The 25,592-nt window shown below is 39.7% G+C and overlaps 1 protein-coding gene across 1 annotated transcript in view; it reads right to left on the reverse strand.

Annotated features, from left to right (window-relative positions):
* The window catches only part of GPC3 (glypican 3), a 463,650-nt gene that overhangs the window by 429,819 nt on the left and 8,239 nt on the right, over positions 1-25,592 (reverse strand). The window contains exon 2 of the mRNA XM_054471390.2: positions 919-1,080. Coding sequence (XP_054327365.1) covers positions 919-1,080 — 162 coding nt within the window. The remainder of the gene's footprint in view (positions 1-918; positions 1,081-25,592) is intronic.

The raw sequence follows: 25,592 nt of genomic DNA on the forward strand, positions 1-25,592 counted from the left end.
ATGGGGATAGTTAAAAGAATAGACTCTAAGAGCCATGCCATCTGGGTTCAAATCCTGCCTTTGCCATTTATTTATTAATTTGGTGGCCTTGAGCAAGTTACTTAATCATTCTGTGCCTTAGATTTCCATTGACAAAATAAGGATACTAATATCTACTCATAATTATATTGTGAGGATTAAATGAATTAATACATGTAAACCACTTAAAAGAGTACCTAGCACATGGTGCCATATAGGTGTTTGCTATCATCACCACCACCACCACCTCCATCATCATCATCATCTTCCTAGCTGGGTGTTAGAATTGAAGGAGGTACTCCCCATCCTGCTATGATAGTCCTACTAAGTTAGCAAGGAGAAGTGTCATTTCCTACCTGTTCTGGCAATGCCACAACAGCTTCTTTCACAATCATTCACAGGCATGGTAAGAAGTGAGAGTCACAAAGAGAGGAGAGGTCACCACTCACACCAATGGGAAAATCCTGGGCCAACAAGCCAGTGTCTGCCTCTTAAATGGAAATGGTCCTAGTGGTCAGAAGGAGTTCACATGTGTCCCACAAGCATCTAACTCATTCCTGGAGAAAACTGGGCTCAGTATTTAAGGAAACTTTTTTGTTTTTGAACCAAGCTGAGAGAAAATATTATTTATTCTTTCTGTAGAGATTTATAACCTTTATATACAGGTAAATAGAATGTCCTTGGACAATGATTTTTTGACAATATCCACCTTTCCAAAGACTGAAATGAAGCTTCCCTGAAAATGTGTTTTTTTAAACCAGAATTTCTCACTGGGAGGTTTTTAATATCAAGCATTAATGCTGGAATGGTAATTTATAAATTATACTTAGTATTTGAAAGCCCAGTGCCCAAATAATGATGCCACTAAGCAGCACATCTAAAATAATCCCCAGAACTCACCTTGGAAAACCGCAGCATTCTGAATAATTAAGAACTTGAGCTCCATACTTGCAGACTGAAGCAGCTGTTCCATGTTCAATCGTGCTGTTAGTTGGTATTTTTCTTCCATCTTTCTTGAGCAGCATGTTGGGCCCTTAGGGAGACATACTTGCAAATCTGATCCTGGAACAAACAAGGTTTTCATGTTTCAGTAAGCAGGATCTCTCTCTTACACACCCACACCCACACCACCCCCACACACACACACTCACACATGGCAAACAGGGCAAACAATGCATTTATTTTGAGATACAGTAAAATTTTGATCATTCAAAATTGTGTTTCATCTTAACTAATCCCTGCTTTCTCCCAATTGTCCTTATGGCTCTTTTTGAATAACCATCAGAATTAATTGCCTAGGTTTGACTCATAAATTCTGCATAAACTAATTTATAGCACCAAAAACACATCACTGAACACTGATATTTAGTTTGTCTTTTAAAAGATCAATCTTCACTCCTATAATTTATTTTTTCCTGATTATAATATATGAATGAGAAGACAACCAAGAAACAATTTTCAAAATTCCAGTTATGATTTCCAAATGAAATGTATGTCTGGCCAACCCAATACTGCTTTTCAGGATAAATGATCAAAACATCAATATCATATCAAAGCTGTGTTGTTGTTTTAACTAAAGGTCTGAAGCAAGATACAAGCCATTCAACAAATATTTATTAGGTGCCTACTATATGCCAAGCACTGTGGTTCTAACAGTATACAAAGCAAAGTCTCTGCCCTCATGGAGCTTACATTCTGAGAGATAACAAACAAACAAAAATATAAACATAATGTCAAAAGGTGATAAATACTATAGAGAAAGTAAAACAAAGTAAGGAAAGGAAAACAAACTGTGGTATATCTATAAAATGGAATTCTATTTAGCCATAAAAAGGAATGAACCATTAATGCATACTACTGTAGGGACAAAACTCAAAAACATTATGCTACGTGAAAGAAGCCAGATCAAAAAGAAGCACATATTCTACGGTTCCATTTATATAAAAGTCTAAAAAACAGAAACTAATCTAGAGTGACAGAAAGCAGTTCAGTGGTTGTTAAGGGGGATAGTGGGCAGGAGGAGTAGGAGGAAGTGTTTATAAAGAGTGGTGGAGAAACCCTGGGGAGTGATGGACATGTTCATTATTTTGATTGTGGTAATGGTTTCACAGGTGTATATGCATGTCAAAATTATCAACTTGCCCCCTTAAAATATGTAGTTTATTATATATCAATTATGCCTCAATAAAGGTGTCAATTGTTTTATTTATTTATTTTTATTTTTTATTTTTCTTGAGACAGAGTCTCACTCTCGTTGCCCAGGCTGGAGTGCAGTGGCACGATCTCAGCTCACTGCAACCTCCACCTCCTAGGTTCAAGCGATTTTCCCAGCTTGTTTTTAATTTTTAAAAAGTAAAGTAAGGGAGATACAGAATGTGATGATTGTGGAGACTATTCTGTTTTGTATATGGTAGTCAGGGAAGGCTTCTTCCATAAGGTAACATTTGAGGAGAGATGAGGAAGGTGAGTGTGAATCCAATGATTTTATATCCTCCACGAATACTACCAAATATTAGGGATCAGTGAATATCAAGACCAATCTCCTTCCTCTCTTCAACTTCTGTCTTACTCAAACTCTTTCTTTTTTTTTTTTTTTGAGATGGAGTTTCGCTCTTGTCGCCCAGGCTGGAGTGCAGTGTGGTGCTATCTCTGCTCACAGCAACCTCCACCTCCCGGGTTCAAGGGATTCTCCTGCCTCAGCCTCCCAAGTAGCTGGGATTACAGGCATCTGCCACCACGCCTGGCTAATTTTTTGTGTTGTTAGTAGAGATGGGGTTTCGCCATGTTGGGCAGGCTGGTCTCGAACTCCTGCCCTCAGGTGATCCACCCACCTGGGCCTCCCAAAGTGCTGGGATTACAGGCATGAGCCACTGCCAAACTCTTTCTCCAATTAGCATTTGTTGATCTCCTTCTGTGGTGGCTGTGAATATGGGCATCTCAGATCTTCTACTGTGGGGAATGTAATTGACTAAGGGTCCCAGCTGCTGCCCTTTGAATTCACCACCACATTGTGCCTAAGCCACATTCCCTGGGGGCTGCTCCCAGCCAATGACTGAGCATGGCAAAGATACTAAGTCCTGTAACCCAGGACTTTGCTCACAGGGGACTTTGGCTTGAGGACTCCCCATTGACCTTGCCAAACTTTCTTAAAATGGCACTGCAGTCTAAGATTCCTCCTACTCAACCTTCCTTCCTTTCCTCTCTCTTCCACAAGGGTCAGACCTGCACCATGGTCTGATGGCTTTTCCAGCCTCCTTCAGCTCCCTCCTCATTTTCCTTCATAAGTGTTTTCCCCCAATAAATCCCTTGCACATCTATTCCATATTGGATTAGATATGAATCCAACTGGCATCTGCTTCTCAGAGAACCCAGTCTAACATACCTTCTATATGCCAGGCACTGGGCTACATGCTGGAGGTACAACTTTGAACAAGAGAAATTTAATCCCTTCTCCAAAGAAGTTCACTGTCTAAAGGGACTAGCAGAGATAAATAGCTAGTGCATAGTAAATGAGTGCAATAAAGCAAACTAAGAAGGTAGAATGAAAAAAAATGTGTATATGGGATATAAGGATGACTCCCCTAAAGTTTTACAAGGTCCTCAGAAAAGCAAGTTTCAAGAAATCTTACTGAAGTCATACTAGAAAGCATATTCAGACACTTTAGACAGATTTTCAATAATTGGAGGTTTTATTTTTTTTAAAAAAGGAGGGGAGACTAGTTAGCCCTAAGTCACCAGAAAATTTATTTTTATTACAAATCTTATTTCCCTAGGAATTTCAGTTGATCATGTCCTTAACTTATGTGTCCAGATTTTCTTAATTTAGGAATGAAATTCATCAAGTTTTGCCTCACATGACATCACTGCTGGGATCCAGGGTATTGACTCCAAGCTCTCCACTTCACCCTTCTCAAGGGAGCTGCTGACAAAAGCAGTAAAGGAGAACATAGATAATACATATCACCAAACTGAACCCAGCACTGTAATTTATAGTACTAGATGGAAAGGTGATATTTAATGTCAAAATACAATTTGGGGTCTGGAGACACAGAGTTCAGATTTATCTCCTATAAATTTCAATCTCATATACAAGCCTTAGACTGATTTTCAATATGGTCTAAGCTTAAAGCTTTATGATTATCTTCAGAAAAAGTAAAGAAACAGCTAGTTATAGCTCACTATGTTCTTACTACATGAAGTTATAAAATGTAATGCTATTCTAGGAACAGAAACTGATGCAGTTTACTGGACCAAGAAGGGAAAGACTCTTCTTGGGTAAGAGTAGCTAATCTAAATTTAAACAATGCTGGTTGGGACACATATGTAGACATGAAAAATCCTATGTGGCAGGTACTTTCACATACAAAGTTCCTGTTCATCTAGCAAGGCTTTATTTACTTTCTTGATAAACTGATGCCTAAGTAGTACATGTTCAAAATATCATATTTAAATAAGTTCATAAAATTAATCGTTCTAGATAAAATCCTTTGTGTTTCTAAATTTGCATTGACAATGACTTCCAGTTTTCAGGAATGGTTGAGTTTATTTGGCAGGGTGACTGTTAGTACTGGTCCTATTCCCACCAGCTCTAGGTAGTGGGAGTTATCAAATAACAGGGCTCAGATCTTTTCTCAGTGAAGTGCTATGAGTGGTTCAGATCTTAGAAGGTAACAAATTGTTGCTTGATGTACCTACATGGGTCCGGGAATGACTCTTTGAATAACCATGACACCAGTCCGATTTGCCTTTGATATGATAATTCATATAGTAATTTAGAGCTTGCATACAGTATGTCCCTTCCCTGAGTTGGCCAAGTCTCATCATTTTACAAACTCCCACCACCTGAAGAATCAGGTAAGCCAAAAATCTTTAAAAGAATAAAACTTCAAATGAGAACTTTTGGGAAAACATGTCAGATGTCCTGAAGAAAGGTATATATTATATCCAAATATAAGGGGATATGTTGCAATATTTACCCTCCCTCCCAGTTATTACTGCTTGGTTAATCAGTGAACTGGTACAATTGATCTATGGGATAAAAGTTAGCTATAGATTTAAGGAAATAAAGCACCCATAAACTGATTAAGAATCCAGAATTTCCAAACCAGGAAGGAGAGAAATACATGCCAAAGGAAAAGATATTTTGTATTAAGTAAATTTCATATAAATTTCAGTAAATTTCACAGACCAGCTTTTAAGAAAAGCCCCATCACAAGACAGCATGAGGAAGAAGCCTAGGTGAGCTAGGCATGCCTAAATGAAATGACAATAATGAAATGTAACTATTTCAATGTATGGACATGTGCATGAAAGAAATAAAACAGAAAGAACACAGAAAACAGAAAGAAACAGAAAAAGAATTTAGAGGGAATTCTCATCAAGTAAACAAAGAATTAACCTGGGAACTGAATCCCAAATAGAATGAAGAAAAACTAAAACCAAAAGCAGATGACTAAGGAGATAAGCCAAGAAATGGTACGTACTTGCATGAGTAAAAGCAGAAAGGTAAATTAAAGAAATAAGATGCCACCTACAAAAGACATACTAAATACAAAAGCACTCTTTAAATATATGAGGGACAAAGGAAAGTTAAAATAAAATAACCCCTTTATTAGATATAAGGGACAAGTAATCGTTGAGCCCAGCTATCAAAGAGGAGTTCTCACTTTATTATTATTTTTTTTTTGTAAAAATGGAATTCAGCTGCGGAAAGGGACTAGAGACAAGCAATATAGCCTGGGATGGAGATAAGGAGAAGACTTAGCAATTGACTATTCAAATGAGCCAGAAAGGTTCAGCTCTTTAGGGCTTAATAACTTGCATTCCCAGATGCTAAAAAAATTAACTGAAGTCATTACAGGGCTGCTAGTTCCCATTTATATTGAAGGATTAAAAAGTACCTTCATACTATAATCTCCTCTCCTAAACTGTAAGTTCCTGAAGAGCAGAGAATGACTCCCATCTCCTTTGGGATACTCCTTCGCTGCCATTCAGCCCTGTACACATAGTGTTGAATTAATGAGGGCTGCAGATTGAGAATACTAACAAAGAACTTTGTGTCTGTCTATATCTAAGAAGAGCGAGTGGAGTCTGGGCATGGTGGCTCACACCTGTAATCCCAGCACTTTGGGAGGCTGAGGTGGGAGGATCCCTTGAGCCCAGGAGTTTGAGACCAGCCTGGGCAACATAGTGAGACCCAGTCTCTATAAGAAAAAAAATTTTTTAATGTAGCCAGGCATGGTAGTGCATGCCTGTGGTCGCAGCTATTTGGGAGGCTGAGGAGGGAGGATCACTTGGGCTCAGAGGTCAAGGCTATAGTGAGCCATGATGGCACCACTGCACTCTAGCCTGGACAACAGAGTGAGACCCAGTCTCAAAAAAAAAAAAAAAAAAAAAAAGATAGAAAAAAGATCAAGGGGAGGCAGATGACTCTGAAAATGTTACATCTGTACACTTAACTTTGATCTTGGAAAAATATTTTAAAATACCAAAAAAGTAAACTACCAATGCCTGGCCAACATGGCGAAACCCCATCTCTACTGAAAAAAAAAAAAATAGCCAGGCGTGATGGCACACACCTGTAATCCCAGCTACTCGGGAGGTTGAGGCACGAGAATCGCTTGAACCCAGGAGGCGGAGGTTGCAGTGAGCCGAGATCGCACCACTGCACTCCAGCCTGGGAGACAGAGCGAAACTTCGTCTCAAAAAAAAAACAATTCCAAACATCTTGAAGATACAATAAATAGATGTTTCAGTTGAATGAACTATTAAGTAATTTATTACTAATTATTTTAAGACAACTTCTCACACATTGGGTCCAGTCATACAAGTAAAAGGGGATATTTGAGCTATGGAAGCTTTTCTTCTGGGGATTACTCCACTCCTAGAGGCTAACCACAGATGGTCCACAGAAGGCTCTCTTCTGAGGCATACTCTTGTGACAGGAGATCTTTTCAGGCCTGGCTACCTGTGGCTTGGCCTTCTTGACCTCCATCACAGACTCTTTCCTTTGGGCCCACTTCTCGCTCTTTGTTAGCTCCATTTAAATATCTGACCCTTTAGACTGCTCCTGGTTTTCTTTAGCCACCTCCCCCAGGAGTGGGACTTCAGCTTCTCTTTGCTATGAAGTCCTATGCTTACCACATTCACTTGGAGACCCCATTCCAGGCCTAATCCCTGTCCATACTTGGAAGAGGAAAGCCAACAGTGTGTATGGGGCTGTTTAAATGTGTCAGTTCTATTGGATTTTTATTCCAAATCAGCATTAATGGCATCAAGGTCAGCATCATCACAGGCACCAGTGGGCAGCAAATAACAAAACACTTATGATTCCTCAGGTCAAGTTGTTTACAATTTAATCCTAGCCCTATCACTCGCTAGCTGCACAAGCAAGGGTAGGTTATTCAACCTCTACCTAACTTTTTGCCCTTATCTATAACATGGGATCATCAATAGTACTTACCTTATAGAGTTATTACAAAAATTAAGGGAGATTATGCATGTGAAGCTCTTAGTCTTTTTGATACAAAGTAAATATTCAATATGCGTTAATTAAAAGTAAACCAAAGATAAATTCATGCTGAGAGACTAGACTTTCACACCAAATAATAGCTAGAGAACAGTAAAAGTTGGTATACAGTTATGTGACAAAATATGCAGTGTATTTTCTGAGGTGGAAGAAATAGTCTACATTCTAATTAGGTTAGTGGTTACATGGGTGTACACATTTGTCAAAACCCATCAAACTCTTCACTTAAAATGAGTGCATCTTATTGTTTGTAAATTATATCTCAATAAAGTTGACTTTTAAAATATGTGATATAGACAACATTTGCTGGATAAGGGAATGCTCACCAGAGGCTCTAGGAGTCAAAGAAGACTTCCAGGAGAAGGTGAGGCTTGAGGTAGACCATAAAGAATGGAAAAGATGTGGAGAGGCCAATGGGTGAAATGTGTTTGGGAACAGTGGAATAACGGGGCAAAGCTAACATAACTGCAGACTGGCTAGACCCTGGGGCGTAATAGCTTATCAGGTAAGACGGGCCCAAATTTGAAGGGCCTTGAATGCAGGCAGAGACCTGTGGGCTTGACTCCTAGGCAGTAATGGACCACTGGAGCTTCTCAAGCAGAGACATAATATGATGAAGAGTGCTGTTTAGGAAAATTAGTCATACAGCTTGAAATTGGGAAATGGACTAAATAATCCCTCAAGGTCACTTCCAGGTCTCTGATTCTCTAATTACCTTTATTATGTTCTATATGTTGGTTATTTTACTAGACTGCAATTTTAGTTAATAACTACAAATTGTCAAAAATCACATTAAAGAACAGAAGAAATATTAATGTAGACCTTGATCCTTACACTTTTCTAAGAGCAGATAAAGCATATTCAAACAGCAACAGAAGAGAATGAATCGTCAGGGCTCAGTAACAATGAAAATTGAAATCTTTTCTATACATATATGATGATTTGACACATTTCATTGCCAAGGTCTGCTTTATGAATGGCAGATTATATATTTTTTGCTAACAAAAGTACTTTGTGCTGAAAATAATAATGCAATATTATCATTAAATTAATATTAAACAAAGGAATTAATGATATCCCAAACTGGTTGCTTCATGACTTGTAGGGAAAATAATAGATGCCTATTAAAATCATCCAAAGGATTAAGCACAGGTTGCTCTACTAATGAACCAAAAAAAGCCATAACAGGCATTTTTTAAAAGGTATTTTTTTAAATGCAGGACAAGTCAATTTGCCATCCAAAAATATGAACTAATTTCCTTAGCATATAATAGTGACTTGCTATTGGAATGACGCCTTTTCCCCTAATTAATCATTATCTAAACCACATCTTACACGCTCATTTAATTTCTCACTAATCAAGATAGGAATACAGATGAAAGAAATGGCTGCATTAAAAACCTGTGGGGAAAGTGATGATTGCTGGTGAAAGAAATCATCTTAGGGAACCCGGCTGAAGGTTACCCTTCTGTCATTTGGCTTGAAAGAACATGACCTTGCAGAGGGCGCACTTGGGTATCAGGAGCTCAGACTTTAAATCAAAGACTGTGCCTGGGGCCACCATGGACTCTGCCTCTGTAAAAGGCAGGCCAAAATGTCGCTACCACACCGGAGTACTGGGAGTTTAAAGCAACCCTGGAGATAAGCCATTCTCTAAGCCCGAGAATTAAAGAATGAATTACCTTTATCTCTACTGCCAACTGTCAATTAACTGCCTATCATTTCATGCCCAGTAAAGGTTGAATCCCCAGATCACTACACTCTCCCATAAAGAGGTTCTTCCTGGACCACTTTACCAACCAGTGGTCAACATGTGCTCTGAGAATACAAATTCACGGATTATATCCACCTTGCCAAAGTGGTGAACAATTCATTCATCCAACATTTACTGAATGCCTACTTTATGCCAAGGACTATGCCCAGCCCAAGGAATATAATAATGAACAGGACACAGTCCCTGCCCCAGAGTTCATGAATTGGTGTAGAAAATGGACTCTCAACTAGAAACCTTTCACTCATTCTGGATACTTCACTCACACCCTCATCTGCTATAGCCAAATGTCACCAAATGCTGATTTTGCTTTCTAAATGTCATCATTCCCCTCCTTTCCATTGCTGCCTCATCACCTCACCTTCTTTCACTTGGACAACTAACAACAGCCTCCAAACTGGCCTTCCTGCCTCTATACCCTTCTCTACCCAAGTCCCAGAGAGATATTTCTAAAGTACATATCTGATTATATCATTCTACTTCTTTAAAAACCTCCAAGAAAATGGAGTAAGGGCACAGGGGTGTGAAAGTGGGTGGCATCTTCAGGCACTGCCAAGGAACCTGGCAAGGCTAAAGGGAAAATTGAAGTGGTGGAGAGTGGCAGAAGCCAGATGACAAGGAGCTATGTGAACCCTGCTACAAGATGACTACTCGTTATCTTTGGACTGGATTCCCATGGGAAAGAATGTTTATGGGAGCAGAAGGAGATGAACTCCAAAAGCTTTCTATCCATTGAATTCCCATGGAACTCTCCAGTCTTTATAAAGACACTTCTCACACTCTCTAAATTGTAACAAAGTTATATATGCATGCCTTATTTCCACTAAATTTAAGTTCCTTGAGGGAAGGACCGTTGACTGATTCATCTTTGTGTCTCAAGGGGCCCATTGTCGTTTGGGCTTGAGGTTCTCCCGTTTCACTTGGAGGTAATGTCAGAACTTCAAGAGAGTTCAGTTTTAAAGGAACTGGGTCAGATTAATTGATGCTACTAGAGCAACTTTTAGAAAAGCGAAAGTATTCACACACATACACGCACATCATTGATTATTTAGATAAGGGGAAACATCCTAATAAAAAGAAAACTGGGTTGGAGAACAATGCCAGCTATGCTGGAGTTGGGATGCAGAATCTTTTAGTTTAGAATTCTGCCAGAGGGACTAAGCTAAGGTAATTTTCCTGCCTCCCCTAGTCACTTCTTCACTAATTGTTATTCTACTCAGATAAGTAGCTGAGATCCTATCTTTCAAGAGATGTATAATTTTTATTTTTCAGATACAGTCTTTAAATATGCATACCTGAGGCAGAGCTGAGAATTTCAACACCCTAGGCCCAATCTAAGTGCTAGGTCCCTCCCCGACATGTATGAAATCACATCAGAGAGAAAAGAGCTCTTCCCTATCAAAGCTAAAATGTTATTATCTGCTCTGCTACCAAATCAGCTGTGTGACTTAATCAAGTGTGTTCCCAAATCTGGGCCTGCTTTCCTCAAAGGGATTGGACTAGCAAATCTAAGTTTCCCAATTGTAGGGTAATCAATATTCACTGAGCCCATTCTCAACTGGGCATTGGGAGAACACAAAAGAAGCAAAGGACTTGCTTTTGCCCTTTTAGGAAGGCTTTGTCAATATCACTTGAATATACATGAATACGGATATGGGGCTAAGGCAAAGACCAACAAGTTGACCTTTATAGCACTGTATCCCGAGTAATAACCACATGTCCTTTTACATATATGCCCCTGTATCTCCAGAGGCCAACTAATGGCAGATATCCTCCTGATGGATGGCATGCAGTGGCAAAGGGAAAAACTCTGAAATCAGACAGACCAGAATGTGAACCTCAACTTGGCCATCCACTTAGCTGTGTGATCTTAGGCAAGTTACTTAATCTCTGAGCCTCAGCTTCCTTACCTATAAAATGGAGACAATAACACCTACTCTCAAGGTCGTTGTGAGAATTAAATTAAACTCTTATTTAATGTTTTCCAAACACATGCCTCCATTTCCTGCTTCCCTGTTTCGCTCATGCTTTTCCTGTCTCTGAAGTGCTCTTTCCCTAGCTTCAGCTATTGAAATATTCTCATCCATAAGGTCTCTCTCAAGTGTCTTTCATGTTTCTCCCCTCCCCTCCAAATGAACTCTTTGAGCTGTTATCTCTCAGAATTTTCAGTACATTTTGTACTTCTCTAACAATGTGTTTTGCAGTCTAGGTTTTGTAGTCATTGGTATACCTTTCTTATCCCTACTATTAAGTTATAGGTTTCTGTGGGCAAGAGCTATATTTTGGCCATCTCTGTATTCCCTGACATGGCCTAGTGTCCAGTACATAGTACACACTCAATAAATGGTTGTTGAATTAATGGACAAATATTAGTCAACAATGACAGCCTACTTCCTATACATAGTAATCTCCCTGTCTCTTGAGGCATTCAGACATAATTTGGGTAGCAATATCATATACCACAGAATGGACTCCTACACTAGGTAGGAGGGAGGCTGAATCTGATGATCCCCAGGTTTCCTTTCTGTTTCCATGAAGGCCACACTCTAACTCACTAATCTCTTGACACACCATAGTTGTCACTGGTATGCTCTGATAATGCATCAGAGGAGAGATGCCTCACAGCCATAAATGTTAGAACTAGTCTTTTTGTCATAAGCCAGTGTGACAGCATTTCTTCAGAGAATATCTCATCTGTGAAAACTATACATTTACCACTTTGCATGCAAGTTGTACCTAAAACTCAGTATGCCTGAATCTAAAAAGGAAGGCTTTTGCTTCACAGATGTTTCTGGCTTCTAAAATTCCCTGTAGCTGATATTTCAGCAAACCACAAAGACCAGGTGGAAAGCTCCAGTAGATTGCAAGTGCACCACTGCCTTGATCCTACATATCCTGCAAAAAGGTTTTTCAGGTGCATAATAAGCAACAATTGCCTTCCTATGGCAAAAATGCTTAGAAAAAATATTATATTTTTTCAGAAAGAAAGTCCAACAAGAATGATGAGGTAAGACCTAAAGCCCATGGTGAAATGGCTTAACCAAAGTAGTAACTCACCAATGATGACACATGTAGACATTATTGGGCAGAAACATTTAGGTCAGGTAAAGAGGGAAAGAATGTATTAGTTTCCTAGGGCTTCCATATCAAATTACCTCAAATTGGGTGGCTTAAAACAACTGAAATTTATTCTCTCACAGCTCTGGTGGCCAGAAGTAGATCTGTCTTATTTCAGGCCTCTTCTTCTGATCCAGTGACTTGGGTAAGAGTCATTGTTTCAGACCTCATTTTCTGATCTTGTTCAGAGCTCTTCTTCTGATCCAGTGACTTGGGTAAGTCATTTTATTTCCCAGGTCCTCAATTTAACCATTTAAAAAAATGAGTTAACAGTAGTTGCCACCCACATCCCCCTCAGGAAGCACACTGACATTTCTGACACTTTACAACTAACTTTAAGATTTCTTCAAACAAGTTCCTCCTTACAGTAGAGAGTTCTGGTAAACTGGTATGATTCAGAAGGCCCCAGAAAGCTCTCCTCTATATGGTGGGTTGAATGGTGTCACCCCCCCACCCCCAATATATGTCCATGTCCTAATCCCTGGAACCTGTAAATGTGACCTTATTTGGAAAAACGGGTCTTTGCAGATGTAATTAAGGATCAGGCTAGAGATCTTCCTCCAGCACAGGACAGAAGGAGTAGGAGGGAGGGAGGGAACCCAGAACACCTGGATAGGACTGGACTGGAGAGGTGTCAATCCTCCCAGATTATCTAGGTGGATCCTAAATCCAAAGACAAGTGCCCTTATAAGAGACACACAGAGGAGAGACACAAGAAGAGTAAAAGGTCATGTGAGGATGGAGGCAGAGATTGGAATGACACAACCACAAACCAAAAAATGCCTGGAGCCACCAGAAGCCGGAAGAGGCAAGGAATGATTCTCTCTGAGAATCTATGAAGAGAGCACAGCCCTGCTGACCCATTGATTTTGGACTTCTGACACGAGGGCTGTGAGAGAATAAATTTCAGTTGTTTTAAGCCACCCAATTTGAGGTAATTAGATATGGCAGCCCTAGGAAACTAATACACTCTCTTTCCTCCTCTACCCAACCTAAATGTTTCTGCCTAATAATATCTAAATGTTTCATCATTGGTGAGTTACTACTTTGGTTAACCCATTTCATCAGGTGTTGTCTTCATGTATAGCACTCTGTGAGTAATGCCCTCATATCTCAGGGCTAAAGACTTTACTAGGAATCTTCCTCTAGCACAGGACAGAAGGAGTAGGGGGGAGACAGGCAACCCAGAACACCTGGATAGTACTGGAGAAGTGTTAAAAAGGAGGGAAAGATCAAGAAAAAGATAAACAGGGACCAAAACCAAATTTTCTGTAAGGTCAGCTTTGAAGAAGTAATATTAACAGAGGCCAAATATTACTTTAACAGCAATAGTCCCATATAATAAGAAGGAAAAAGTCTTGCAGAAGCAAAAAATACTAATAATATTGTCTCCGTTGTTGGCCCATATTCCAGAAAGTCTGTTAGAAGAATGCTCAGGCCAATCTAAAAGCCTCATTCTCATTGCTCAAAGGCATTTCTTTTGTTATGCTTACCAAATTAGGCATATTTTGAATACATGAAAAAAATTGTTTCAAGCTATTAGCAATTGAATAATCACAAAGGGAGCTAGGCAATATTGAAAGATGCAGATCAGTCTGGGCCTCCAGCACAACTCTGAATTTGGTATGAGCTTTTCTTCACATTCCCCCTAGCCTGGTCTTCAGCATTCCTGGAGATGTTGTTTAACAAGCTCCCAGGCAAATCTTTCCAATGCCCAATTGCCCTTACTGTTAAGATGCTTCTCCCAGCTCTAATGGCTAACTTAAATTTCAGTTTCAAGCCATTGCACCTTGTAATTACATTCTCAGCCACTGTAAATAATCCGTGCCCTCTATTATATCTTTCCTCTTTCCCTATGATAGGAACCTGTGGAAAAAGGAGTCAGTTGCCTTGTTAGTACAACATACACACTGCACCTGAGCAAAATGCAACCGAAAGAAAATCAAACACTCACTCTTGATCCCCGAGTGAGAAGCACTGTTATTGATCTTTTCCTTTTTCCCATTCTTCAGCTTATCTGAGTGTCTATACTAACGTGCTCTAGTGCTGTGGCATTTATGCCATCTTGGGGAATAGCTGTGTAAATGCTCCAGTAATTTTATACATCTTCAACATAGTGTTGTGTTAGAACTTGAGTATCTGAAGGACTGGGAAGGACAGATTTTCCTCCTCCTCCTCCTCCTACCCTCATGTAATGTGAATCAGAATCCTCACTAATTCGCCCTCCTGCATGTTACTAAAGTCTAGACTTGGTGGCAACCCTTTGCTGTGGAAGAGATTTAATGGAGGAGAAAGTGCACAGGAGTAGAGTTGGCAAGCAAAGCACTGCAGAGCAACTATAAGAAACTTGGAGACACAAGAGTTCTTGGTAAGCTGACACTGGAAGCTAGAGGATATTGTTTCCAAAACACCCACACGTACATTAGTGAATTCACTTTTCTCTGAACCAAATGTTTCCTAAAATTGAGGGAAATATTAGGTTATGAACGCAACACATAAAAGACTTTTCAATGATGCTCAGTAATAACTTTTTTACTCCTTGCTTTCTTCAGGAGCTATGAAAAAAACAAATTATCCAAACAGGTGATTTGGAGATTTCCCTTCCATTCCTATGGTTTTACTGAAAAACTCAAGAACAGGTAAGAGTAACTTCATTCTCCCATCAAATCGTGGGTGATTCAGATATAGAGATCTCCAGATCCCAGTGTGAGCTCCAAGAGGTAGCACCAAGAGGGCTCTAGATCAAGCAGAATGAACCAAGCCTGCATCCAGAGTCTCCCTGTGGCTTGCCAGTCTTATGTATCTTGTCTTCAGAAAACCACCAGCTCTTGAGAGGACAGCAGTTTGGTTCAGGAATATCTGCCTCATTTATTTTTTACTTTTTTTTTTTGTTTGTTTTGTTTTGTTTTTTGTTTGTTTTTTTTTTTTTTTTTTTTTTTTGAGACAAGGTTTTACTCCCATTGCCCAAGCTGGAGTGCAATGGTGCAATCTTGGCTCACTGCAACCTCCACCTCTCAAGCTCAAGCGATCCTCCCACCTCAGCCTCCCAAGTAACTGGGATTACAGGTGCACAGCACCCTGCCCAGCTAATTTTTTTTTTTTTTTGGTAGAGATGGGAGGTTTTGCCATGTTGCCCAGGCTGGTCTTGAACTCCTGAGCTCAAGCCATCTGCCCACCTCAGCCTCCCAAAGTGCTGGGTGGCATGAGCCACCGTGTCCAGCCTGCTTTTTACTTTTTAAGGGAAAACTGAAAGGGAAATGGTGACACTATGAGGCCAATTGGCCCAAACTGTGCTGACCATACATGTCTTAGGAGTGCTGGGTTCAAGGTAGCTGATGCTACACTGGGTTGAGGCAATGATGGAAACAGGTTGATACAATCATTGAGGCAGTTCAACTCAAAGGATGACCTTCACCAAACAGGAAAAGAAATACCTATAACCCCATGCTGCTGGGCTGCCTTTGTGATGTAGCATTCCCACAGGTTCAAGCCACTGATCTTCCCATTTCTTCCTCTTTCCCCCTCAACCAACGTGGGGACCACTCCATACATGGCCGTTGTCTGTCTACATGTCTGCTTCTCCCACCAAGAGCAGGGAGAGGGGAGTATTTGAATTTGAATCCCTAGCATCTCACACATACTGGGTTCTCAAAACTGATTTGAGGAGTAATTCCTACAAATGCTGAACCCATCACAAGAGCAATCATTAGGAACATGGCTCTGGAACCAGACTAACTGGGTTTGATTAATTTCATAGCTATTTGATCTTGAACAAGTCATTAAACCTCTCTAAGCCTCAGTTTCCTCATCTGTAAAATGGGGGAAATAATGCTACCCACCTGGTAGTGCTGTTGTGAGGATTAAGTGGGATGTTGCCCATAAAGGGCTTAGCACAGTGCCTGGCTCAACAAATGTTAACGATTATTAGCACCGCCCCCATCACAGGTGCTCAATAAAAACTTGCTGAATTGAAGTCACACTAGTGGGAATGACTAGCAGATGCGAAGGCAACCTCGGCTTTTTTTTTTTTTTTTTTTTTTTTGCTTCCCACCTCACTGCACTCACTTCACCAGATGACCTCTGTGAATGTTTTTTCTGTTTGTTTTTGTTTTTTAAGAAGAGAAAAAGGATAGAATAGGGGATACTTAGGCTGCACTTTTGCACTGATACCCATTTTTCATTCAAGGCAGAAAACCAAGTCTGGCAAAGTCAGGCACATGATTTTCCAAGAAATATGACAAGGCTATTAAAAACCCTAAATTAAAGTTGTATAATGAGCATGAATCTGAATACATTTAAATGTCCTCTAGATCCAGTAATTCCAGCAACATCCTAATATATTTTTAAGTGTGTTTTTGCAACTGTGAGACCAAGGCTCTAAAACAGCAGAATTTCTTCAGGGGTGGGGGTGGAGCGGCAACACACAATTGTCATGAAAATTAACCCCTGAAAATGCACAAGACTTTATTACCAAATGGATGCCTGAGGAGATTACTAGATTTTTAGGGTCTTTACTATAAAGAGAGCAACCTGCATGCCTGAAATAATTAAGAAGAAGAGACTCAATTATCCAGTAAACTGAAATTTCAAACCACCCTGCTTACCTAAATGAGAAAAGCTGCTTAGACTAAAGCATCATTACTTCTATTTAGACGAGCCTTAGCAAAGATATACAAGAAGCTAAAGAATGGGACCCCACATTCTTCCCTAAGCCACAACAATGCCTGTTTATGTAAATAGGATTTTCAATAACACAACAGAATCTGAAAAAAAATGTTTTCATTATTGTCTCTGAAAACATGCAAATGCAAAAGATGAAAGTCAAGGGGCTTTCACTATGATGGGCACTGAATACCCTAAAATATTTATTCTACGTGAATCTGAGCCTGGATTCCAAGTGCATCTAAGAAACAGGCAATGAGGATTTCTCCTTTAAAAAAAAGACATCTGAGTGCAATATGAGGAGGCACAAAGGTTTCTCTGACTCCATGGCAAGTTGACTGCATATGCAAAAAAAACTAAGTTTAAAAAGAAATAAAAATAGTAGTAGATATCTATTTACCTTTATTTGGCAGCCCCTTCCAAAATCTGGGCCAAAATATAAATATCCTCACCTCCATCATCATCACTAGATGACAATCAAACACTCCTACACGACCATAACAACCTCCAGGCACAAACTAAAAGCTCATTAAAGAGTATATGAAAGCTATTTCTAGAAGAACTAAACAAAGAAGGAAAGAACTATTAGCAAAATTAATTAGACGATTCATACTTTTGACAACTATTACTATTTGTTTGAACTCAAGTGTCTAACTCCTTTACTGACAGGTATTGATGACTATAGCGGTACCACATATCTAGAGTTTTAAACTGACCTTGTAGCTTTTTGGTTCAAGAACTCAGGTTTTGACCTGTACTCCGTATATCAGCCTTCCTGTTGCTGTTTAGGCAGCTGATAAGAGACAGAAATCCTTCTTGCTCATTAGGCCACTAGCTGCTGTTAAGCAAAGGGCTGGGGAGGGGCGTGCTCAGTGGCCCAGAGGAATGTGCCAGGCTCCACATATAAAGCCAGCTCCGATTTGGGGTTAAGAATTTAACCTTAAAAGGCTGACAAGTCGTAAATTTGCTTGAGGTTCATATATATGTGTGACTTTCACAGTTTATATTTCCTAGCCAGGACCCAAAGTCAAAACATGCCTCCTGATTAATGAATGGTACTAATTGTTATTCCTGACTTGAGAACATTAGTCTTTATCCATAATATTTTCTTAAAAAACACACAATCTCATACCTAAAACTCTCTGGCTTAAGGGAGTTTGGATAACCAGTTAGAAAAAAAAAATACGAAGAAGAACCTAACGTTATCTGTTACTTGGTGCTACTATTTTGGTAGTCAAGATTGACTCAAAGGCTTCCATTTAATTGTGTCCATCAAGCAAAGTGCAAAGGAATGTCCTCCAAATCTAAACATCTGAGATAAAACAACTATCTGCGACTCTATGCAAAAAAATGAGCTGGGGTTGGGGGGAGGTGGGAAGGTGGGGGGCAGGGCTTAAATGTCTTCAAGCACATTTTGTCTAACTTATCTTGTTAAATATTTATACATAAGTGCATAACCTAACAACCTTGGCCAAGCTTGGAAGAGATAATAGATACAGGACAAACAACAGAGCCCCATAAGTATAAAGACAAAGAGAAAAAATACCAAGGAATAGTCCAATTGGAATACAATCTCTAACCTGCAGTCAAGATTGAAACTGGGACAATAAAACCCCACAAGCAAAACAATGTCCCTGAAGTGTGATAACTTCATCAGGGAAAAGCAGGTTATAATTTGGTTAGCTTACAAGGTAGGTGTCAGTTCTAACCCACAGTAGCGCTGTTTCAAAGGGGCTCCCTTATCTTTAGAAAAAAGGAAAGCATTCAATGTAAGAAAAGAGATTTCTAAGAACAAAGATGCAATTTTCATTTATTGAGAGTTATGACAAGGTGAGAGAGAATGTAAACTACATAGCAATGATCTGAGGTACACAAGTCAGGTCATCTAGCCTTGTTCTATCTGTATAGAAAGCTTTTTAAATACTCAGTTCTTAGAAAATGGAATGTAAATTCATTGGTGTACATTTTAGGGCTCTTCGTTTTCAAACTAAAGAATAGAATTTTACAATATCCCAAGATAAGTAAACCAGGTACCCAAATAAAATATGTGGGCAGAAATTGAAAGTCTGTTTTCTCTCCATTGAGGACAGACAGAAGTGGAGAAGGCAGAGGAAAATGGAGGAAGAGAGAGGAGAGATGGAAATCAGAAGCTACGGGGAAAGGAAACACAGCTTAAAACTAAAATGCAGAGGAAAATATAAAACATTCCACTCATCTTTTTTTTAAGAGAGAACAAGAAACAAAATCATTAAATAAATATAACAAACCATAAAGCACCTTCTGTTCTAAATTATAACCAGTTGAGAGAGGGTGTGAGGGTAGGAGAAAGGGGAAAAGGGAAGATGTGGAGAACAGTCCAACAGACAGAAGGAGGGCCCTCAGTAGCTTCAGAGGTATATTGAGCCCCAGGAGGGCTGTGATGAGAGTGCACAGAACATCCGTTGTTCCCCTTAACTGTGGGTGTTAGAGTAACCTAGGCAACTTCTTATCACTACTCTATGAAATGTTGAGGAGCTTTTCAAGAATCTTACCCATTTTACCCAGAATTATTAGTTGGTAGTAAATTTCATTACCACTAGGATCTAATTTGAAGATAAAACTGGATATTGTTGGGAAAAGACTCTGAATGATTGAATAAATGCTGGTTCCAACATCTCCTTCAAGCTTCGTAAATGAGGCAACCTTACACTCAAAGAACAAAGAAAAAGCAATCTGACAGCTTTTGAAGGCCAAAAAACCCTTCAGGCAACGTTATTAAATTGACCCACAGCACTGAAGTTTTAAAGCCAAGAAATGACTTAGGTTTTAGAAATTAACACTTGTATAAAACCTTCAGAATACCATGGGGAAAATAAACCTTTATTTCAGAAATAAACTTTGAAGTTTGAAAACAAAGCAGAAAACCTGTTTCTGAAAACAGAAAGGACTATTTGAAACACTGAGCACAGTTCTTCCACAGCTCTTTGCAACTCTTCAACAGTTCCACTCTGACTTCTGGACATGGCCAAGTAAGATATACCCCAGAATGCCAGCAAAAGAAAAAGTGGGAAACCGTTAGTTCCCTATGGGAAGAGCCAAATGATCTCAGGAGATAGCTGCCTCTGGCCACGTTAAATTAAGCCAAGGCCAATACTAGAGGTTCTACCCATCTAAGGCAGCAAAGGCAGTACTTTCCAACTAGTTACAAATTATTAGCCACTGAGCAGAGATCCTATTGGCTCTCCCTAGCCCATTCAATATCACATTCTCATTCATTGGCTCAGTCTGTTATACTTAGAGGGCATGCATGCCAAGGCCATAAGAGTGAGAGACATAATAGACAGAGGTAGACTTGCAAGATTTAGTCACTTAATTTGGCTGTGGCATGGGTAAAAGGAGAAATCAAAGACAATTTCAAGGTTTCAAGTTGGTGCCAGACAGAGATACCATCACCAGAAATATAGAACGTTAAGAATAGGCAGGTTTGTGTGGATGGGAAAAGAAAATAATGGACTAATTTTTGGCTCTGTTGAAAATGAAGCACTGGCAGGACTTCCAGATGGACATGTCCAGCAGACAACTGGGAAATACTGAACTGAAGAGCAAGGAAGAGGTCAGGTTGAAAAGAGATATGGGAATCATTCAAAGAGCAAAGATAATGAAGTCATGGGAATGGATGTGGGAATAAGCAAAGAGAGAACGGAAAGGGCAAAAGACAAACACTACTGGGACACTTACATCTAAAGTGTAGGAGGAAGAGGGCAAACAAGCAAAGACTGAAGTGAGTAGGAAGGGAACCCAGAGTACACAGTGTCACAGAAGTTGACAGAGTATGGGAATTTAAGTCAAATACTTTATATCCAGACTATATCTCTTCCTCTCATACTCCAGTAGGTATTCTGGAAACAGCATGAGCTATGGAGTAAGACAAACCTGGGTGAAAATTCCGGCTCCGCCACTTACACAACCTTTGGGAAAGTAAACCTTTCTGAGCCTCAGTTTCTTCATCTGTAAAATGGAGTTGACACCACCTACCTTTCAGGTTTCCTGTGTTGATTAAATGAGAGGTTAAATATAAAGTAATTGACATATAGTAGGCACTTAGTAAAGGTTATTTTCCATAATCTTCCCTCGTGGTCCTTCTAAACTATTCCACCAACCTGAAAGTGGTGTCAAAAAATCGACTGCAATACAAGGAGTTTCAAGCTTATGTTGAAAGAAACACTGATGAAGGCAATCTCTTAAACAACGGAGAAATGAAAGAAACCATTTATGCCAGAGAAACAGAAAATTATACAACCCTCCCCAACCCCCAAACCAAAAAATAATACATCTCCATAGACACTTATGAAAGATCAGCCCAATTACACAAGTATTCCTAGCGTTTACTTGGAACCACATGTTTCAGAGACCAGCCATCAGGGCCAAGTCTGAAGCAGAATACAGGCCAGAGCTCCAAAAGCTACACATTGTTACAGTTTTCATTCTTTACATTGGGAACGTACTCCCCTGGGGGAGGGACAGAGGAGCCACCATGTTGGAACCACTAAAGTTGCTGGAACTCAGAAGCTACAGACACTTTATGAGTGGTTGCATTGTGTGTACGTGAGATATATGAGGGCAAGGCTTTCACAAGACAAATGTAATGTGTGATTGTGAAAGACCACCTACTGCTAAGAGTAACAGCTAACAACGTTCAGCGGTTTTTTTTTTTTTAGACAAAGTCTCACTCTGTCACCCAGGCTGGAGTGCAGTGGCGTGATCCCAGCTCACTGCAACCTCTGCCTCCGGGCTCAGGCAATCCTCCAACCTCAGCCTCCTGAGTCACAGAAACTGCAGGTACATGCCACTACGCCCAGCTAATTTTTCTATTTTTTGAAGAGGCAGGGTTTCACTATGTTGCCCAGGCTGGTCTTGAACTCTTGGGCTCAATCAGTCCTCCCACCTTAGCCTTCAAAAGTGCTGGGATTACAGGTGTGAGCCACCATGTCCAGCCTTTCCATTTAAATAACATGCATAATTATTCATTATTACTATCAAGAATAATAGAAGTCTGATTCTTTGATTCTAATATATTCCTCTACATAGAGATGTGTGTGTATGCACATGTGCACATGCACGTGTGTGTGTTTGGTAGTACGTTATCTTATTTGCAGAGTCTTGGATCATGACAACATATACTCATACTTTCTCTTAATCAAGAGGGTTCTTGAAGTCTTTGGCAGGTTTTTTTTTTTAAATCATCAGATGTTGGCAAAATACATTTTAATACATGCCACATGCAAAAGCCTGGAAAATATCATCCACACTCACGACTTCCAACTTAAGCCTACATGCTGATGAGTCCCAACTATGTGCTTCTCCTTAACTCCAGAAGAATATATACACTCTTTCCCAGTGAACTCATCTGTTCCCGGGGCTTCAATTACCATCTATATGCTGATAATTTCCAAGTATATATCTCCATCCCTGATTTCTCCCTCTTTTGTAATCCAAAACGCAACTTGAACTACCTAGCAGACATTTTCTACCTCCATCATCAAAGGACCTTTCAAACTCAATCTGTTTGAAACCAAACTGATTATTTCAGCCCTTAAAAACATGTTCCTCCTATATTTCAAGCACACTCATTTGTTCAACAAATATTTACCAAGCACCTATTATGTGCCACAGCACCACCACCCAGAAAAACCAAAAGTTCTAGATTCTCCCTTTTGTCCTCATATCCAGTCACTAAGTCATGTCTATTCTACTCCCTCTATTCTCTCAAGTCTAGCTTTTATTCTCCTATTTATGGTCCCCTGCCCTATCACCTGTGTTACTAAAACTCCCTGCCACCGCTCACTCTCCAGTTGTCCTCCAACTGAATAATGTTTCCCTTCTTAATATGTTTTCAAGGCTCCTCATCATCCTTGGGTATAACCCAAACTCCTTAGCATTTCCTATTTTTCTAATTCATCTTCCCTCCACTTCCACATCTGTGCTCCAAGAAATCCCAATTATTCCAGTCCAACAAATGTGTCATGTGTCATTTTGCCTCTTAACTCTGTACCTTTGTACATGCCTTACATGATAGCCCCCTCTTTTTTTTTTTTTTTTTTTTTTGAGACAGGGTCTCTCTCTGCCACCCAGGCTGGAGTGTGGTGGTATGATGGTAGCTCACTGCAGCCTTGAACTCAGCCCTCTTAAGACAACTAGGCAAATTCCTCCATAGCTCAAGAGCCCTCCTGCCTCCACATGGTGCCCAGCTCTCTGGCAGGCCACAGTCATGCTGCCTTGGCATCTATGTTTTTCCTTGCCTGGATCCCTCTCTAGGCGGGGAGCTCCTTGCTGGCAGTGATTTTATCTTGTTCATCAGCTCCTAGCTCAGTACCTGGCATAGTATCAGTGCTCAATAAATGTTGGTTGAAGTAAGAATAAATTTTAAAAACTTTTAAATATTTATGCAGAAATGGCATATAAAGTTCATTATTAGTGAGTTCCTTTTCTACAAATTTCCATCTGTTTTCCAAAACAGATAACTGTGGTCCTCAGTGCAATCACTCCATGAAACCTAACCTGGAAACTGCTTCTTGGGTCACATTCTCATTTCTATGGCGCTCAACATGCAACACAGCCAGTGCTAGAAGTAGTTCTCCAAAGTGGGCCAAATTAGCATTATTGGTGACTGTCACTACTTAACAAGGATAACATCTGTGTACTTGGGGAAATGATGGAACTTGATTTTAAGAGTAGTAGCTCTATGATATCAGTGACGATTAGCTCTGCTACAATTTCAGGCCAATCCAACTGAAAATGGTTTACTCAGTCTCTGAAAGCTGTACCCACTAGCTCTCCCCCAGAAAAATTAGGCTTAGTCTCTAGATTATTAAAGGCATAAAGATGTAGGGATATTATATCTGTGTATATGAGTGTACAAATATGTGTGTGTATGTGTGCTGGAACCAGGCAGGTTGCTGGAAGTCAGAAGTGACAGATACTTTATGAGTGGTTGCCTTGTGTGTACATGAGATATATGAAAGCAAGGCTTTCATGAGACAAATGTAAGGTATGACTGTGAAATACCACGTACTGCTTAGAGTAACAATTAACTTTCAAACAGTTTAAATAACAGAAATATTATTAATTATTGCTGTCTAAATAATAGAAATCATTCTATACATACATAAAATCTATGAATATAAATATATAAAACATATCCAAATACCACACTTAGGTAAAGCTATAGTTAAAAAATATTTCTTTACTTGTCACCTCCTCTTCAATCGTAAGTTTTAAAGAGGGGCAACTTGCCAGGAGCAAAATTGACTCACACCTGAAATCCCAGCACTTTGGGAGGCCGAGGCAGGCGGATCACCTGAGGTCAGGAGTTTGAGACCAGCCTGGCCAACGTGGTGAAACGCCATCTCTACTAAAAATACAAAAATTAGCCAGGTGTGGTGGTGGGCACCTGTAATCCCAGCTACTCGGGTAGCTGAGGCAGTAGCATCTCTTGAACCCGGGAAGCGGAGGTTACACTGAGCCGAGATTGTGCCACCACACTCCAGCTCAGGCAACAGTGCAAGACTCTGTCTCAAAAAAAAAAAAAAATAATAATAATAATAATAATAAATGAATAAATAAATAAAAGAGGGGCAACAAGGCTCCCAGGGCCAAAGAGAATAAATAAATATGCTTCAAATTCACCACCCCTTCTGTCTCTGCTGCAAATTAGTTTAGACAATGATACATTCAGAGAATCAATGTTCTATAGTTATATGCCACCCCAGGATCTCACTGGATAGTGGTCAAGCTCTCTAGACTATGTCTTTAGGTGTTTATTCTTATATTCCTTCCAACTAATTAATCAATTCCATTAAAAACTCTGTACAAGGCACTCTACTCACCACTCTAGAGGATATCATGATGAATCAAACATGGTTCCTGCATTCAATAAGCATAGGGTCTGGAAAAGGCCATGAATAAGCTACATATTTCAAAAAACATGGATAATAAGTGAGAAGTACAGATAAAGTATTTCTCTGAACCAAATGCAATTGGGACATCCTTCTGTATTCTCTCCGCACACATGCAAATTTCCATACTCAAATATTTTCCAATCCTTTCCATCTGTCGTATGCCAGCTAACTTTCTAATATATACCAAGTGAAGGCTTTTAAACTCCTCCCTATATCTGTCACTCTAACTCTTTCTCCCTTCACCATGTTTCCATCAGCTTCAATCATTCAAACCAAAGTTTGACAAAGAGCAATGAAGAATCCCAGGGTGACATGATACACACTGTAAGTACTGATATGCAGGGTTTGGGAGAGAGGGAGCAGAGCCATAATTAAGGAGAAGAGTATGCAAATGGAATTCTGATTTTTGTTTTCAAATGAACATCATCCCTTCGTTTTTTATCCTTTTTCCTACTTGGGCCTCTATTTGAATATTTGAAAGAACTTCCCATCAACTTTCAATTAGTTTACCTAGGCAACTAATTGAAAGTTTGGCCTAATGCAGACAGAAATTAAGAGA

This window comes from Pongo pygmaeus, chromosome X, assembly GCF_028885625.2.
Source record: "Pongo pygmaeus isolate AG05252 chromosome X, NHGRI_mPonPyg2-v2.0_pri, whole genome shotgun sequence".
NCBI lineage: Eukaryota > Metazoa > Chordata > Mammalia > Primates > Hominidae > Pongo > Pongo pygmaeus.